Here is a 17,600-nt window from a genome sequence, read left to right on the forward strand (position 1 = left end):
TTGGGTTCGATAGGTCAATTTGATAGTTCTTCGAGAGCAGAAAATGGTTCAGCTTTGACGTTCAGATTTGAGTTTTTGTTCTACAATTACCGATCTGCAATCAACAACGTCAGGTTCAACATGTCACACGCATTCACATAGATCGTCGATACTTTTTCTTCGAGAATCATTGGATGGTTTCTTTATTGGGGACAACGATAGGATGGTCACATTGAACCGTGTCTTTTCTAACGAGGATTGTGAAAGGATGTATACACTCTTGTTCAGACGTGACGGATGAATATGAGTTAATCGATGGAACACATAGAATGGTCGTGCTTCGTTCGTTTTCAGTGAATCATTGTTATTTTATTAAACGTGTAATAACGGGTATCGATAACGACATTTAATACAAATTTGTCAGTCGACGTGTCTCGCTCTCTTTCGGTGAACAAATCTCGAAAGGTCCTTGCCTCTGTACACAACTGTAACAATATCAATCTACGCCTCGTCGGAGTGAATTTCTATTTTACGGCTTGGAAACGGTGTAACAACAATTACACGATAATACAATCCAAGGTCTAATTTCTAACAACGTCGCGATACATTATTACGACGCAACGAAGAACTATAATTCGCCCCGGGGTGTTCGATCTACTACAGAAAAAAAAGAAGAAAGTAGAAAAACAAGATGAAGGAAAAGAAGACAGTGCGAAAAGCTCTGGGAAGCACCCGATACGCAACATTAACAGATAATACAATTGCTCGCAAATGCACCGTACCGTGACATCGACACCGTCAACGAGTACAGCGAAACCTAGAAAACTGTTCTAAAAATTCGCGAAAATTCTTCAAAGTTTCCCCATCGTTCGTCGATACTTCGTTCAATCGACGATAATTAATTCCGTACAGTGCGCAAACTGTAGATTGCCCCAACAACGACACTGAACGTCCATTTACCCACTGTCTGCGATTCGGCTGATCGGTAAGTGTTTCACCATCGAGGTGAGTCACCCGCACAAACTTAAACACAGGTCGACTTCTGATGAGTCGTGAGATCACCCTGACAGGAGAACCTGCGCTCGCAGATTTTGCAAGCGTACGGTTTCTCACCGGTGTGTTTACGTCGGTGGATGTTCAGAGTGGATCTCTGGGAGAACGCTTTCGGACACTGATCGCACTTGTAAGGTTTCTCGCCCGTGTGCACCCGCCTGTGTATCCTGAGATTCTCCGAATCGGTGAAACCCTTACCGCATACGTCGCAAACGTACGGTTTCTCGCCGGTGTGGATGCGTCTGTGTTTCTTGAGGTGTTCCGCGCTGCTGAGACTCTTCCCGCAGTAATCGCAGAGATAGAGTTTCGTCGGATTGTGGCTCTTCTTGTGACGAAAGAGGGACCCCTTCGTCGCGAGTACACGGCCGCAGATGTCACAGGCGGTGCTATTGGCATCGTTGCAGGTCAATGCTTCCTCGATCTCGTCGCTGATCGGTTCCACGGTACTGGTTTCGCGTTTCTTGTGCCTCTTCGGTCTCCATATACGTTTGCACTTCTTGCGACAGGTAGGACTGTCCAACAGATCGGAGTTCGTCTCGTGAAATTTCGCGTGTTCGTCGAGGATGTCCCTCGACTCGTAAACGTATTGACACGTCTTGCAACGATGGTGGTTTTTGTGCATCTTGCCGAAATGCATGGACATCAGGTGATCGCTGGTGAACTTTTTGTGACAAGATGGACAAACGTTTCGCATATTTCCCGAGATCGAATCCACCTCGTCTCTCGAAGGTTCCCTAGTTGCTACGTTGCGTGAACGTCGATCCTCGTCCTTCTTCGTCGAATCTTCTTCCTCCACGATTCCACCTTTCGTCTCCGTCTTTTTCAGTCCCTTGTCTTCGAGTCTTCCGTCTTTTCCCGTGGTTGTCACTGGTTTGGGTAACGTAGGGTTGATTATCATGATCGGTAAACGTTTAACGGGCGGTTGCTTAGGCTTCTTCTCGGGATTGATCCTCACACCGATGTTCTTCAGCTCGTACGACACTGTTCCGTCGATACCTTTGATAGGTATCAGAACATTCTTAATGATGTTCAATCCTGTCTCTTTTTGAACTTCGACCGGTCGGAATATTCCTGTGTTTTGTGGTGTTAACGAAGCTCTGACTGGCATCAAGGGTGTCGATGCTTTGTTCATGCAAGAATAATCGTTGACAATTTCGGTCGGTAGCGAATTAGTGGTCACTCTCAGTAACAGACCATCGTTTGCTTTATTCGGCAGTGAACAATACTTCGTTTGATAGAGATACAAGTTCGGATTGATGACGCTCGCACTTTGCTCGTTCATCGTCCGTTCGTTAGCAATATCACCATAGTTTCTTTCCGGATTGTACTGCATACTATTGTCATCGTCGTCGTCGGAAGGCGGAGGACTCTTAATTTCTATCGGCACGTCGTCCTGGTCCAAGAAAGGAGCTCCGTTACATTCTATAAAAAGTGGTTGCGGTGGGTTCTGTGTAGAAGGCGTTTCCGCAATCGTTGACATCCTGAAACATCCATTGACTTAGTCAGCCGTAGCAGAGGATCGACAAACTCAAATAAAAGAAACAAAATTGATAGATGGACATGATTGTTCTCAGAACCGCTTCTCTACCATTCGACATCCCGTTTATTCTTACGTTATCGGAGATTTTAAATGTTTATCACGTGTTCACGAAAGGAGGGGGATACGAACAGAGGAACATGGCAAAGTATATATATAGCGAGTATTGAAGAGTCTCTGAAGAGGTTTTAATGAAAGGAACAAAGAATTCAGTACAAGCGATGGATCTGTCGAAGATTGCACCGATATAGTTTCATTTTAAATTTTGTATAAATTTACAATTACTGCTACTTACACCGATAATTGTCACAGCTTCGAAAACAACCAATGTTGTTTCGAAGGATCACCGATAAATCGTTTACATTCCCTTAAAATCGATGTGAAATTCGCTGAACTCGGCTGAGAACTCACTGGGGGGCTTTACATTTTCACTTGTTTCGGATTTTGGGATATTCACTGTACTTCAGAGTAACCGTTTATTTAACTTCATTATGTTATGTACATCTTCAAGTTTCGTACTAAGTGTTCTAATGCTAAAAGTACGTGTATCGTCGCTGGTAAACATTAAAAATAGTATCCTGGTCTGATCGAACGTTTACCAGTAACGATGCCATAATTTACATTTTTCTAAGTATAGTTGTTGGTAAAAAATTGCGCAGAGCACGTGTACGTATCCTGTTTCTTGGGTCTTCTTTGTTTCCTGTTCTTCGTTAGCGACTTCTGAAACAAATCTCCAATTCGATCGTTCTGATCGTTGAAGTGTTGAAGATGGTTCAGGTTGAATGTAATTTTGTGTTTGTGCTCTAATTAATGGTCTCCAGAGCTCTGCAATTAACAACGTAAGGTTCAACATGTCACACACATTCACATAATTTGTTGATACTTCTTCTTCTTGGATCTCCAGTTTGGTCGTTCTTCAGGTGCTGAAGGTGGTTCAGGTTAAATATAATTTTGTATGTTTGTGCTCTAATTAATGGTCTCTAGAGCTCTGCAATCAACAACGTCAGGTTCAATACGTCACACACATTCACATCATTTGTTGATACTTCTTCTTAAAACGTTGGATGGCTTCTTTATTAGAGACAACAGTAGGATAGTCACTTTAACCAATTTCTTTAGTATTAAAGATTGTAACAGGCTGTACTCGTGTTTAGATGTGACGAATTAATGAGGTAATCGATTGAGCAGAGAAAATCGTCATCTTTTGTTCGTTTTCACTGGATCATTGTTTCGATGAACAAATTTTGAACGTTCCTTGACTCTATAAAAAATCAATCGTCAACAATATCACTATTCGTCTCGTCACATCGAATCCATACGTTAGTGGTTGAAAACAGAATACGATAATACAATCCAAAGTCTAATTTGACATAACGAAGAACTATAATTTCTTCAGAGTCTTCAATCTACTACAGAAAAAAGAAGAAAGATGAAAATAGGATGAAAGAATCGAAGACACTGCCAAAAGCTCTGAGAAGCACCCAAAACTTAATATTAATAGATAATACAAGTAGTTGCACATGTACCATAGGTGGTTGTCATACAGACATCAAGTATCACGAAGTATAGCAGAATCTATTTGATTAATTCGCAAGATTCTTCAACGATCCATCGTCATTCGTTCAATTATACTGAACGTATATTCCCTACTTGCAATTAAGTTCTTCGATAAGAGATCCACCATCGATAAAAGTCACTCGAAATTGAATGCAAGTTGGCTTTTGATAAGATTTTTGGTGAGATTGCCCTGGCAGAAGAACCTATAGTTTCAGATTTGGCACACTTAGCCTTTTGCAGGTACTATATGTTCCCATCTAGGAATGGTCAAAGTGGATCTCAATGAACACGTCTTCGAGCACTGATCTCACTTGTAGGGTTTCTCGCTCGTCCTACTATACATTCTAAGATTCTCACTGTCGGTGAAACCTTTGTGGCAGACATGCATTTTCGCTAAATCTTCTTCTCAAGGTCCTATGTGTCCAGCTATCTTCCGCCTCCTTTGTACTTCCTTGTCTGCAAGACTTCCTCAGCCAATGGTTGTTACTGATTTGGGTAACACAGCGTTAATTATTATAATTGACAAACGTTTAATGAGTGGTTGCTTTGGTTCCTCAGGATTGATCCTCGCACCAATGTTCTTAAGCTCGTACGACACTGTTTCATTGATACTCTTGATAGTTATCAGAACATTCTCAACAATGTTCAATTACTGAAGTTCTGACGGACACTGAATGTGTCGATGTTTATGCAAACTTAATAATTACCAGTTTCAGTCGGTAGCGAATTAGCTACTCTTAGTAACACACAATCGTTAGCTGCATTTGTCAATGAACAATATTTTATTCGATATAGATACAAGTTGCGATTCATGCCACATGCACTTTGCTCGTTCATTGTTCGTTCGTTACCAGTATCATTGCAGCAGTTTGTTTTCAGATTGTACTGCACAATATTGTCATCGATATAGTCGAAGAGCAGAGAACTCTCAAGTTCTATCGGTAGGTGGTCCTGATCCAAGAAATGGGCTCCGTTAGATTCTATAAAAAGTGGTTGCGATGTGTTCTGTGTAGAAGGCGTTTCTGCAATCGTTGACATCCTGAAACATCCATTGACTTAGTCAGGCACAGCAAAGGACGGACACACTCGAATAAAAGAAACAAAATTGACAGTGATATATGATTGTTCTCAGAACCGCTTCTGTGCCATTCGACATCTTTGTTATTTGTACATTATTGCAGATCTTAACCGTTAGTCTGTATACGCTGCGGGAGGGGAAACGAACAGGGGGATGTAGCAAAGTACGTATAGCGAATATTGAACAATTTCTGAAAAGGGTTTAATTAAAGGAACAAAGTATTCAGTACAAGCGATGGATCTGTCGATGGTTGCACTGAGATAGTTTCATTTCGAACTTAGTATAAATTTACAAATAATTCTACTTACATCGATAAATGTCACAGCTTCTAGAACAACCGACGTTGGTGACAGAGTGTCACGAATCGTGTTACGGGTAAATCGCTTACATACTCTTACAATCGATGTGAAATTCGCTGAACTCGTTCGTGAAATCACTGGCTCTCCATTTTCACTTGTTACGGATTTTGGGACATTCACTGTACCTCAGAGTAACCGTATATTTAAGTACATTACGTTATGTACATATCCAAGTCTCGTGCGAAGCGCGCGATGTTAAAAGTATGCGCGTCGTCGCTGGTGAACTTTAAAATTGATCATCCTCGTTTAACGAAACGTTCACCAGTAACGATTCCATACAATTTACGTCTCTCGAAATCGGTGAACAAAGTTTTCCGTTGCTGCACTCTTTACATAATTTATACGCAATGTTCGCCGCATTCCACGAATATTAGATTTCGCGCGGTGTAACCAATTATGAACCGAGATTGATAATTGCACGTCACTGTAGAGATTGATAATTGCAAAATAACAACGTGACCGTTTCAACGTACAAATATCTGTGAAGTCACGACGCTGATCATTTCTCGTTCGAATCTTCGACGTATAATTCCGACAACGACTAATATTGTTTTTAGAAATAAAATCAACGCGCGATAAAACATAATCGTTTCCTATACCACGATGAGTGTTTGAAAAATAACTTTACGAACACGGTTTTACACACTATTCGACAAACGAACGAACACAAAAGCGTGATACGGATCGAGCGAAGCGCAACGTAATACTTCTCCGTGGTGAAATTAGATAAAAAATGACACGAAAAATTTCTACGTCCTCCGAGAGTTCCAATTTCCCAGTGAGCAGCAACCATTCCCGGCACTGTTCCTCTTAATGTTCATCGGTGTTCGATCGTTCGTGAGAAGTAGACGCGCTCGCCCCGTGATTTCTTGAAAACGTACGGTACGGTTCGTTAAAAGATTAAAACTTGCGAGAATCGATGCTCTCGAGTCTACTTAGGAGGAACGGAGGCGGTGGTGGATGACTTCCGGGATGCTTGCGACGATGCGCCATCATGCTGCTACGTTGGGTGAAGCTCTGCCCGCAGAGATCGCAGACGTACGGCCTCTCACCCGTGTGCGTGAGCTTGTGCACCCTGAGCGCGGTCGATCTTGAGAAAGCTTTCGTGCAGACTTTGCACTGGTAGGGTCGTTCGCCGGTGTGCTTGCGATTGTGCAACTTGAGCGCGTGATTGGTGGCGAATTCCTTGCCGCAGTGAGCGCAGAGGAACATCTGCGAGTGAAGGGCGACGTGATTCCGAAGACTGTGCTCCGAGGCGAGACTCTTCCTGCATATGTTGCATTGGAACTCCTTCGGTGCACCGGTCTGCACACCATGGATCACACGTTTGTGAGCCACCAGGTAGGATCGTTGGGCGTAAGCGTTCCCGCAGTACTCGCACACGAACGTCTTCGATCCTAAATGACTCGCCCTGTGATCCTCCAGATCGTAGTTGGACATGAAACTTTTGCTGCACTGATCGCACGGATAGCGTAGATCCCGTTGATGCATACGTCGATTGTGCGTGCCCAGGGATATCTTGTTGATCGTGGTGAAACCGCATATCTCGCATATGTACTTCACGCCGCTGTGTATCTGAAGGTGGCTGGTCATCTCCGAGGCGCGTTTGAACGCTTTCTCGCAGACGTCGCACTTGTACGGTCGCAGATCGCTGTGTTTCACCATGTGACGTTTGTAGTCCCCCTGTCGGTCGAAATTCGACGCGCAAACGGTGCACTTGTACGCGCCACGATCCTCGTGTCTTCTCTGTTTCCTCCTCTTGGTCAGAGATTTCTTGAAGAAATCCACCGGTTGATCGGTCTTCCCCAAACTACGGGCGTACGCGTGCTCTTCTACGTATAGGAGTCCTTTTTTCACGTTTGATAGTTCTTCGTTGTCCGATGACGGTTCAGCTTTGACGTAGATGTGCGATTTTGCGCTCCAATTAACGATCCCCAGAGGTCTGCAATCAACAATGTCAAGTTTCAACATGTTATACGCATTCACATAGTTTGTCGATAACTTCTTCTTGAATCGTTGGATGTGGTTTCTTTATTGGGGATAACGGTAGGATGTGGTCACTTTGAACCGTGCCTTTTTGTGCAACGAGGGATACGTGGAAGGATGTATATACTCTTGTTCAGACGTGACGGATTAATGAGTTAATCGATGGAACAGAGAGAATTCGTCATGCTTCGTTCGTTTTCATTGGATCATTGTTATTTTATTAAACGTGTAATAACGGGTATCAATAACGACATTTAACATAAATTTGTCAGTCGACGTATTTCGCTTTCTTTCGGTGTGAACAAATTTTGAATCGAAAACTGCATCTCTGTACAAAATCGATCGGAAAACAATTACATCGATCTTCGTCCGCGTCACAGTGAATCCACGCTTCGTGGCTTGGAGAACAGTGCAACGACGATTGCGAACTTGAGCAAGATAACATAATCCAAGGTCTAATTTCTAAACGAACCTGCGGTACATTATTCCGACGCAACGAACAACTATAATTCGCCCGATGTTCAATGTATCATGTTATTACGGAAACGAGAATAGAGAGAGAGAGAGAGAGAGAAAGAGAGAAAAAAAAAAGGAAAAAAAACCCAATGAAAAAACGGAAGAAAATAAACTGAAAGAAAGGAAAACAGCGCGAAAAGCTCTGGAAAGCATTCAACACGTAATATTAATAGGTAATACAATTAGTCGCGGATGCACCATACACGGGAGCGATGTCGACACCGCCAACGAGTATCATGAAATATAGAAAAATCTATTTTATTGATTCGCAAGATTCTTCGACGCGTCCTCCTCCTCCTCCTCCTCCTCCTTGTCCATCGATATTCGTTCATCGACGTGAACGGTAATAGTCAATCAGCCCCCCACGGTGTGCAACTCGTAGGATTGTCTCAACGACGACGACAAAGACACTGAACGTTACATTCCCCACTGGTGATTGCGGTTAAGTTGTGTTCGGTTAAGAGTTCCACCCTCTCGTGAAGGCACTCGCGGGAACTTAAACGCAGGTCGACTTTTGATGGGCGGTGAGATTGCCCTGACATGAGAAACCGCGGTTGCATATCTGGCAAACGTACGGCCTTTCGCCGGTGTGTCCCCGCCTGTGGATGGTCAATGTGGATCTCTGGGAGAACGCCTTCGGGCACTGATCGCACTTGTACGGTTTCTCGCCCGTGTGCACCCTCCTGTGCATCCTGAGATTCTCCGAATCGGTGAAACCCTTACCGCAGATGTCGCAAACGTACGGTTTCTCGCCGGTGTGGATCCGTCTGTGTTTCTTGAGGTGTTCCGCGCTGCTGAGACTCTTCCCGCAGTAATCGCAGAGATAGAGTTTCGTCGGGTTGTGGCTCTCCTTGTGACGAAAGAGTGACCTTTTGGTCGCTAGTACACGGCCACAGATGTCGCACGCGGTGCTGGTCACCTTGTTCGCCTTCATCTCAGGATGCATGCGTCTGCAATGGGCGGACAACTGTCGCCTGAGATAGAACGCGCTACCGCATAGCTGGCATACGAACGGCTTGTCGCCGGAGTGGATGTTGTAGTGTTCCTGGAGATCGATCGCTTTACGGAAACGTTTGTCGCAGTCGTTGCACTTGAACGGTAGATCCGCCTTGTCGGTGTGCCGTAGCATGTGGATGCTGAGCGCCGCCAGAACGGTGGTTTCGTAATCGCACTCCTTGCACATGTAGCTCGGGTAAAAGTGGGTTTTCTCGTGCCTGGTAAGGTCGCGGAACAAACGGAACTTTTTCGGGCAGTGTTTGCACGTTAGATCGCCAACGGTGTGACGCATCAGGTGTTTCTGATAGTTGCTCTTGTGCCGGAACACCTTGTTGCAGGTCTTGCATAGGAATTCCAATTCCGGTTTCTCTTTCTTCATCTTGAGCGCGGCCGATCGATTGACCACCGTACCGCCGCCGGTCTTGCGGCCACCTTTACGGCCCGCGTGTTTCTTCATGTGTTTACGGAGATTCACGTACGTTCTGAACACACGGCCGCACTGGGCGCACGTGTTCTTACGTTTACTCTTGTGCTCGATCTCGTGATTGTCCAGCAACGCCTGAGAAGCGAAGAACACGCCGCAGAGTTTACAGTGATACGCCAACGGTAGATCCTCTTCGTCGTCCTCGTCGTTCACCTCCTGCTTTATGTAGTCTTGCTCCTGGCTGAGAGGTAGAATCGTCGCGTTCTCGGGGGTACCTACGTCCGGACGTTTCGTGGGGGCTCTGCCTGGATTGGCGTCCTTCTTCACCAGGTCGAGTTTCGTCAACATTGCCATCGGATAATACTCTTCGGAAAAGTGTAGTTGGTTGTACCTGAAATAGAAAAATTCGAATGGCCACATCAGTATCGGGTGTCGTCGTTACGTGATCGCAGTCTTTCTGTGCCCGGACACGTTGTCCAGTGACAAAGCACAAAATCGTATACCTGAAAGCGAAGTCGGTAATCAAGCACGCTCTACAAATTCAACATGACGCATTCGAGATGATTTACAAATTTTACGGAATTTACTATGCGAACGTGTTGTTATTGTATTTAAATGCGTTTTGAAGAATATTAATCGAGGCAATGAATATTACGATACGTAATCGAACAACAACGAAAGAAAAGAAACGAAAAAAAAAAAAAAAAAATAGAAAAAAAAAGAAAAAAAAAAAGAAGAGAAAAGAAAATGTGGCGGATATATCAGTCACGAAGATAGTACTTTATCTCCTGGTGCAAAATTGCATCTCCAATAACTCAGCGTTCGTGTTTGGACGATATCAAACAGTTCTTTTATTTAACAAAATTTTACATATGTCACGATAGTTAAGTAACTTGGAAAAATACTATGTTCATACATGTTTTACATTGCACACGAATTCGTTCACTCTTCCGTTTGAAAAGGATCTAGATCTACGGTAACGTAGAGAAGCTTAATACTGTATAGATTACGATACAACGGAACCGAGAAAAATATCATATCGAAAGTATGGGTGTCCATGGTCGTTGTGTGTTTGAATGAACGAAATCTAAAAGCAGGCATGAAAATTGTGCGATCGGGGACACCGGTGTACAATTTACGATCGTGGACTCCGTGACGTACGAAACTCCGTGTCCGTGGGTTTATAATTTACTTAAAAATTGTATCGTTGGGTTCACGTCACTCTCGGCTCGGTGGTGTTCCCCTGGTTCGCGGGTCACATCGAACACAATTCGCGTCCCGTTGAACAACGATTCTCACATTAGTGTCACTGTACACACGACGAACGAGCGACGATATCACTCCGATTGGTCGATGGCACCGTTCGCTGTGTGCACCTTATTGTGAGCGTTCAACGACGACCTAGAGACGAACGATTTGTTGCAGCAGTCGCACTGATACGGTCTTTGGCCCGTGTGGTAACGTTTGTGTATGACCAAGGTCGAGTGTTGCGTGAACGATTTCCCGCACGTGTCGCATGTGTACGGTTTCTCGCCGGTGTGAGTCCGTTTGTGAACCACCAATGTGCTCCTCTTGCGGAACGCTTTACCGCAGACGTCGCACATCAACAGTTTCTCGCCGCTGTGCAGCCTCAGATGATCCTGCAACGATCCCTTGGAGGATACAGATTTACCGCAGAGATGACACTCGTGCTTGTTCTCACCCATGTGCGACTTCACGTGGAACACCAGGGAATTCTTGTAGACGAAGGTCTTGCCGCAGAACTCGCACTGATGTTTCACAGGCTTGAAATTCGGATCGTGTACCATGATGTGTTTCGCGAGTGTGTGATTGTTCGGGAAGGATTTGTTGCAGGCGCGGCACACGTGCTCCTTCGCTCCGTGTTTCATGTTCATGTGGCCGTGTAGCTCCGCGTTCGTGAAGAAACCTTTCTTGCACAGATCGCAGTACCTGGTGTACTTGTCGAAATGACGTCTCTGATGAGTGGTAAGCTGGAAAGCTTGAACGAACGAGTGACCGCAAACGTCGCACACGAAGTTCCTCTCGCGCGTGTGGATCCTCCTGTGGACCGCCAGTGTGTTCGTTCTCTTGAAGGTTTTCTCGCAGATGTCGCACTGATACGGACGCGCGTCGCTGTGCGAGACCAGGTGGCCGTCGTAGAGGTTCTTCGTCCTGAAAAGTTTCGTACACAGTTCACATTGATAAAAGGTCTGGGACGAGAACTGTTCGGTGGAACGTATCTCTCGAGGAATTGTTTCCTCCTTGGTCGTATCCACGGACTCGTTTTTGATCGACGACGTGTTCTCGATCAGTTGCGCGTTCTCGTACGCGAGACTCTCCGATATTTCGTTTTCCTGTTTCACGAAATGCTCCGTCACCACCGTTACCACCGTGGACGACAATCGTGATCTTTCTGTCGTGCATTCCTGCGTCGACGTTTCGACGTTGATTCTCGAACTTCCTGGATCCGTAGATCTGCGAAGAAAACGAGAAAAAGAGTTTCGTCAATAGTAATTCTTACTCTATCGAATTAGATGCAACGACAACTTCAGATTTTTTTTTTTTGTTTTTTTTTTTTTTTACAAGATAATTTGCGTTTATTAAGGAAGAGTCCAATTAATTTACATGTGATGCGATACACTAATCGTACACGAGAATACAGTATTAAAACTTCAAAATACTTCTTACGTTCTTTCCTCTTCTTTCTTCTTCGATTGTTTACGTATCGAGCGCTTCCACTGTTAGAGACTCGTCTCGTTAAGTACTTGTAGCTTAAGTGCTGGACAATGCGTCGAATTAAAGTCCTTTATTCGAACTCTCGTGACAATGTATTTTATGTGTTTTTTTCTTTTTTTTTTTTTTTGATTAGGAGTTTTGTCGTACAAAGAAAACTTTCACATGGATAAAATTTCTGTACTGCTTCTATTCTTTGTGTCTTGTTATACTGATCTTTGATGAAACTGTTTCTTTTGTTTCACAATTGACGAAATTAAGTTTTAACGAATTTCTTGCGTTTAGGAAGAAATTTCCATTCTACGGGAAAAATATCTTCAACGAATATAAATTTTGCCAACAATGAACCTTTCGTAAGACCGATGAAAATATAAACTTACGTATCTACTTCAGTAATGTTTTATTACAATCTTTATAACGATATGTAAATAGAACGCTAATCAAAAAAACGTAGGAGTATGTTTATTTTGTCTATAATTAAGGGTTGAATGTTGTATGCTTTAAACATTGATATAAATTCTTTGAATGCATAATAAACTAAATGCATCGACAGAACCAATATTTTACATAATTACATCATACATGTGACGGTATTTAAAAATTACTATACAGATAAAAAGCAACATAAGGGGCTTCTTCCTTTCACGTTTTAACGTACAATCTCCTAAACTACTTATTTTAAAAACGCAAGTATAAAAATACGTACATTATATATATATATATTATTGTTATACAAAGAATAGATTTATTAAAATAAACAATAAATCTTGCACTTATTTGCCTCGTAAATTTTGAGAACTTATATTTAGATAAAAAATGCAAGCTTTGTAATTAACAAAATATGAGCGTTATTGTTGCGATATGATAACTCGGGTGTACCCTAATGAAATACACAATTGACTAACTGTATAATTAACGTATCATTTGCACGATTTCCAAAATAAATTTCATTCGCGCAAACGTGATATTCGTTCTACAATGATGCTCGAAATTGATTTTCATGTTTGTAAATTCAGTAAATAACGTAAGAATAGCAACCATTAAAGAAATTTATATTATGCCAAAAATTTCGTTGTGCCGTTCCATTTGAAACATTTTAAATTTGTTCTCTTTACTCGCGATATATATATTACTCGTCATTTCGTCTTGAGTTCATTCATTAAATTATAATATGCGAGAAACGATAATATTACTAAACAAAAGCATAAAGATATATGTATACGTATGCAACATCTTCTTTCTATTTAACTTTATCAAACTTAATTCTTTCGCAGTTTCCTGTATAACATGGCACCTTGCAAATTAAGAGATCGTAGGGTTATCATTTGTTACATTGGTAATTATCTAACGCGATAAAAAGAACTTTAGATGTATCCTTGCAGCAAAATATATGTTAGGCTATTTTATATATTACTCGAGTGTCGACGAACCTCTCTTTTTACTGCACTGATGCTTTATTGCAAAATTCGTACCATTATTAATTTGGCTCGTAAGATTTCATTGCAACGATCGCTTTGTACACTCTTATCAACTATTTCACGATTGTTCTACAATGTAACAAACTCGTACTTATTTAGAGTATTCAGTATTTGCACTTACAACCCTTTGATCACAAGAATGTACTGCCACTACATTCAAAACTTCCGGTACTTTACGCTTAAAATTGTCTTTGGGTAAATGGCAGTTTAGAAAATATAAAAAAAAAAACCCCGGAATAAAAGTAGCAATTTCAACGACATAATGTTCAATGTACTAACTACTAGACCGATGCTTTAGTATTAATAAAATCGTTTAGAATGTTCAATATTCTTTCATACGATTAAACAAAGAGGTAAATTGGTATTAAAATACATACATAGGATAGCTTTGCCGAAGTCGAACACCTAATTATCTTTTTTGCTGTCAAGGCTTGGAAAATAGGTTGAACGATCATTTACTTTCCCAAGTAAATCTACATAAAATTGTAAATTTTTATACCGTGCCATAAGGAAAAAATAAAATATTTTGCGCACTACTGAAGCTACAACGAGAACACTGCTAATCGCTTTCTCCTCTTCTTCGAGCAAAAGAAACTGAGAATACTGAAGTCGCGCCAGAATTCAATGATCGCTCAAGGCCACTGAGAACCTATCCCCACCACTGGTTTATCACTCGTCTCTTCGCTCCGCCCACAGTTGTGCCTGTACGAGTCTACAGGCAGAGATTCCGTCTTTCGAACAAAGAGAGTAACAGATAGATACAAAGTACAAGTGTCTAACGTGATTAAAGAGCATGACTTTGTAGCCAATTGACTTTGATCCGACTATAGAAATCAATTGAGACATTTTTGCATAATCATTGCGAGATACTTCGAGTCCATAGTAAAGTCATATATACAAACGGATATAAAATGAGTACCCATGTATCCACAGTAAACTCACAAATATAAGCAAAAATAAGGAGAGTATCCTCATCGTTCAATATCGCTATTCGTATCAATCCCCTCCTAAGACTAGAATCTAGAAAGAGGAAAAGAACTCGATATTTTCAAATTACGCACACACTACAGCGATTATGAAATCACTCGTGCAACCGATACTGGCTAGTTTAATAGTTGCTTGAAAAAAGAACCTTTCCACAGAAAATTGAAGAGAATAAACACAGAAGGACACTTCGGTCTATATCTTGACAAGTTGAGTTACAAAACATCCTTCAACTATGGCAAACCAAGTCAATCGCAAACTATGTACACGTATCGGCGTTCTATGGTATCCTCAACAGCAAATGAGAGAATCTGGTGTTCGGTATCTGGTAGTGTACCCATCTCGCGTAACTATTTTCCGAAAAAGTACTCTATATAAAACTATATACAAAAATTGCCGCGACAGTCAACGTATCGAGAGCTCTCGATGAGCTTAAGACGCGCGATTTCAATGATTCCCATCGATCGAACACCTAACACCGCATCTCGTTACCACCTACTTCAAAAGAAGGCGGAGACGCTCTTATTGCGAACACCATCCACATGAACGCGAGCCTTTATCCCAATTCACTTTCTTTCGTTGTGCGACTTCATGTGCGAGTTCAGCGTCCCGTGCTGGGTGAACCTTTTCTGACACACCTTGCACTCGTACGGTCTTTCACCGGTGTGCGTTCTGAGATGCACGATCAGGTATTTCCGCACGCTGAAAGCCTTGCCGCACACCTCGCACACGTGCGGTTTCTCACCCGTGTGTATACGCATGTGCACCTGCATGTACGCCTTGCTCGAGACAGTTTTCCCGCATATCTCGCACGCGATCAAGTTCTCGCCCGTGTGTATCTTGAAGTGGACCTTCAACGCGCCTTTCCAGTAACTCTCGAAGTCGCACATGCTGCACTTGTGTTTCTCCCGTTCGCCGTGTGACTTCATGTGCGTGTTCAGGTAGGCGGCGCTCGCGTACGGTGTCTTGCAGATCCTGCAAATGAACGGTTTCTCACCGGTGTGCGTGAGCATGTGCCGTTCCAACGTTTGCTTCGTGTAGAAACCTTTACCGCAGATCTCGCAATGGGTCACGTACTCCTCGTTGTGTTTCATCTTGTGCAAACGTAGATCGTAACCGGAGACCTTCGACACGCCGCAGATGTCGCAGGTGAAACGTTTGTTGTGTTGCTTCAAATGGGTCTTCAGGAACTCCTTGGTCTTGAAACACTTGGTGCAGAATACGCACTGAAACGGTCTCTCCTTTTGGTGAACCTTGATCATGTGTTTCTTCAATTTGTCCTCGTCGACGAACGATTTATCGCACTCGTCGCAACGGCCCACCTCCTCCATGTTCCTCTCGTGGTTCTGTCTGTGCTTCAGGAACTCCAACTTCTTGCGCATCCTCTTGTTGCATATATCACATTCGTAGATCACCGCGCACTTTCGGCCCGTTTCGCACGTACCGTGTAATTGTTTGTCAACGACGTCCGTCGTTTCCGACTGCAGGTCCATTTTCATCTCCGAGTCGTCAGTGAACTCTAACGATTCGGTAACTATCTCCTGGTGGCTTATCTGTTCGAACTCTTCGACAGTGCAAACGTCACTTTGGTACTTGACCAAGTCCATATCCTCTAGTGTTTCTATCGGTTCTATTTTCGCGTTCTCGATGTCGATCGGCTCGCACCTGAAATGGACAATACTCGTCAACGTATGAGAAATAACGGGATGGATGCTTAAATGGGTAATAAACAGTACGTGTTCTTAGGTAAGGTAGATTTTCTTCCGTTAGGAAACAAAGTGTCCGAGTTCTTCTTCTGCTCTGATGATCTAACATGAATTATAATACAGCACGCTTTCCAGGCATAATTGAAACCTACCGACAACGATTCAACACTTTTCGATATTTTCTACGAGGTATGCGCGAAACGAGATTTTTCTTCAACGATATACATTCAAGTTGCGAATTAACTAGCTTACGAACTAGGTCGTTGGAAAACGAGCGAGAGAAGTAACGGAAAGATAAACGACTCTTTCGAAGAACGAGAGAAATTTGTATATTGTACCGATTGCGATTCCACACTGCATACTGATTTTTTTGTTGAACGAAATCTTCGTTTGTTAAGTTTTCTTCCGAATTATTTGTCGTCGATTCCTAGACGATATTATCGTAGCGATTTGCTATCGTGGATTTTTAGTTTACGTTGTCGTTCTTTTTGCCACGAACGTGTGCGAGTCCTTGAAAATCTTCATTTTCATGTATGTAAAATCGTTCGATGGTTTACGTTCAATTTCGATCGATATAAATCCGTGGACGTTTCCTCGTATTCATTTTTATATAAATTGTTACAATTGCAAAACTTGGATTTAAGTTTTCGTTGCTTCTTTGAGTCATTGTGTGTCTCTATATAAATTCAAGGTAGTACAACGTTTTACGCAACGAACATGTATAAATCTTCCTTTCGATTTCGATTATTATGTGTAATTTTAAAGCGCAGTTATTATAAAATCGTCCGTTACAAAATTCGCAACTTCGAGTGTCGTTTTTGCTGCATTTCTTTGAACGTAACTTCAATATTTCATAACGAACCACAAACATCGCAAATAAAGTCACTTACGATATATCTTTGGATGTACCAACAATGGATTATAATTTATTTTTCAGCGATTCGAGACACCTCGGTATATTTAAATCGTTTACGGAAAGTAATGCAATTTACAGTTGATTTCTGTTTCGTTTTATGCTGATCGAAATTTTCTTTCGTTCCTAATATTCATACTGTTTCAATACGGTTAATTCACAATTATTAATCAACACTGAAAAACGTTTAATTTGAATTATGTCTTTAAAAGTCCGTTAATAAATTTAATACGAAAACAATACCCTAATATTTCTATTTAGGAAATAATTACCCCTGCATTTACAATAAAGGATTGTGACA

General features: G+C 42.3%; 2 protein-coding genes across 2 annotated transcripts in view; both read right to left on the minus strand.

Moving 5' to 3' along the window:
- Window positions 1-17,600, minus strand: part of LOC143150679 (uncharacterized) — a 100,982-nt gene that overhangs the window by 68,601 nt on the left and 14,781 nt on the right. The window lies entirely within an intron of this gene.
- On the minus strand, window positions 15,245-16,327 carry LOC143150522 (uncharacterized). The gene has a single exon (XM_076318858.1). It carries the CDS (start codon window positions 16,285-16,287, stop codon window positions 15,247-15,249), a length of 1,041 nt encoding a protein of 346 aa, XP_076174973.1. The 5' UTR covers window positions 16,288-16,327; the 3' UTR covers window positions 15,245-15,246.

The sequence above is a fragment of the Ptiloglossa arizonensis genome, chromosome 8 (assembly GCF_051014685.1).
Source record: "Ptiloglossa arizonensis isolate GNS036 chromosome 8, iyPtiAriz1_principal, whole genome shotgun sequence".
NCBI classification, from domain to species: Eukaryota; Metazoa; Arthropoda; class Insecta; order Hymenoptera; family Colletidae; genus Ptiloglossa; species Ptiloglossa arizonensis.

Bases quoted from the DNA above. Each gene is read 5' to 3' on its own strand.
- LOC143150522 (XM_076318858.1), bottom strand. From the start codon at position 16,287: ATGGACTTGGTCAAGTACCAAAGTGACGTTTGCACTGTCGAAGAGTTC.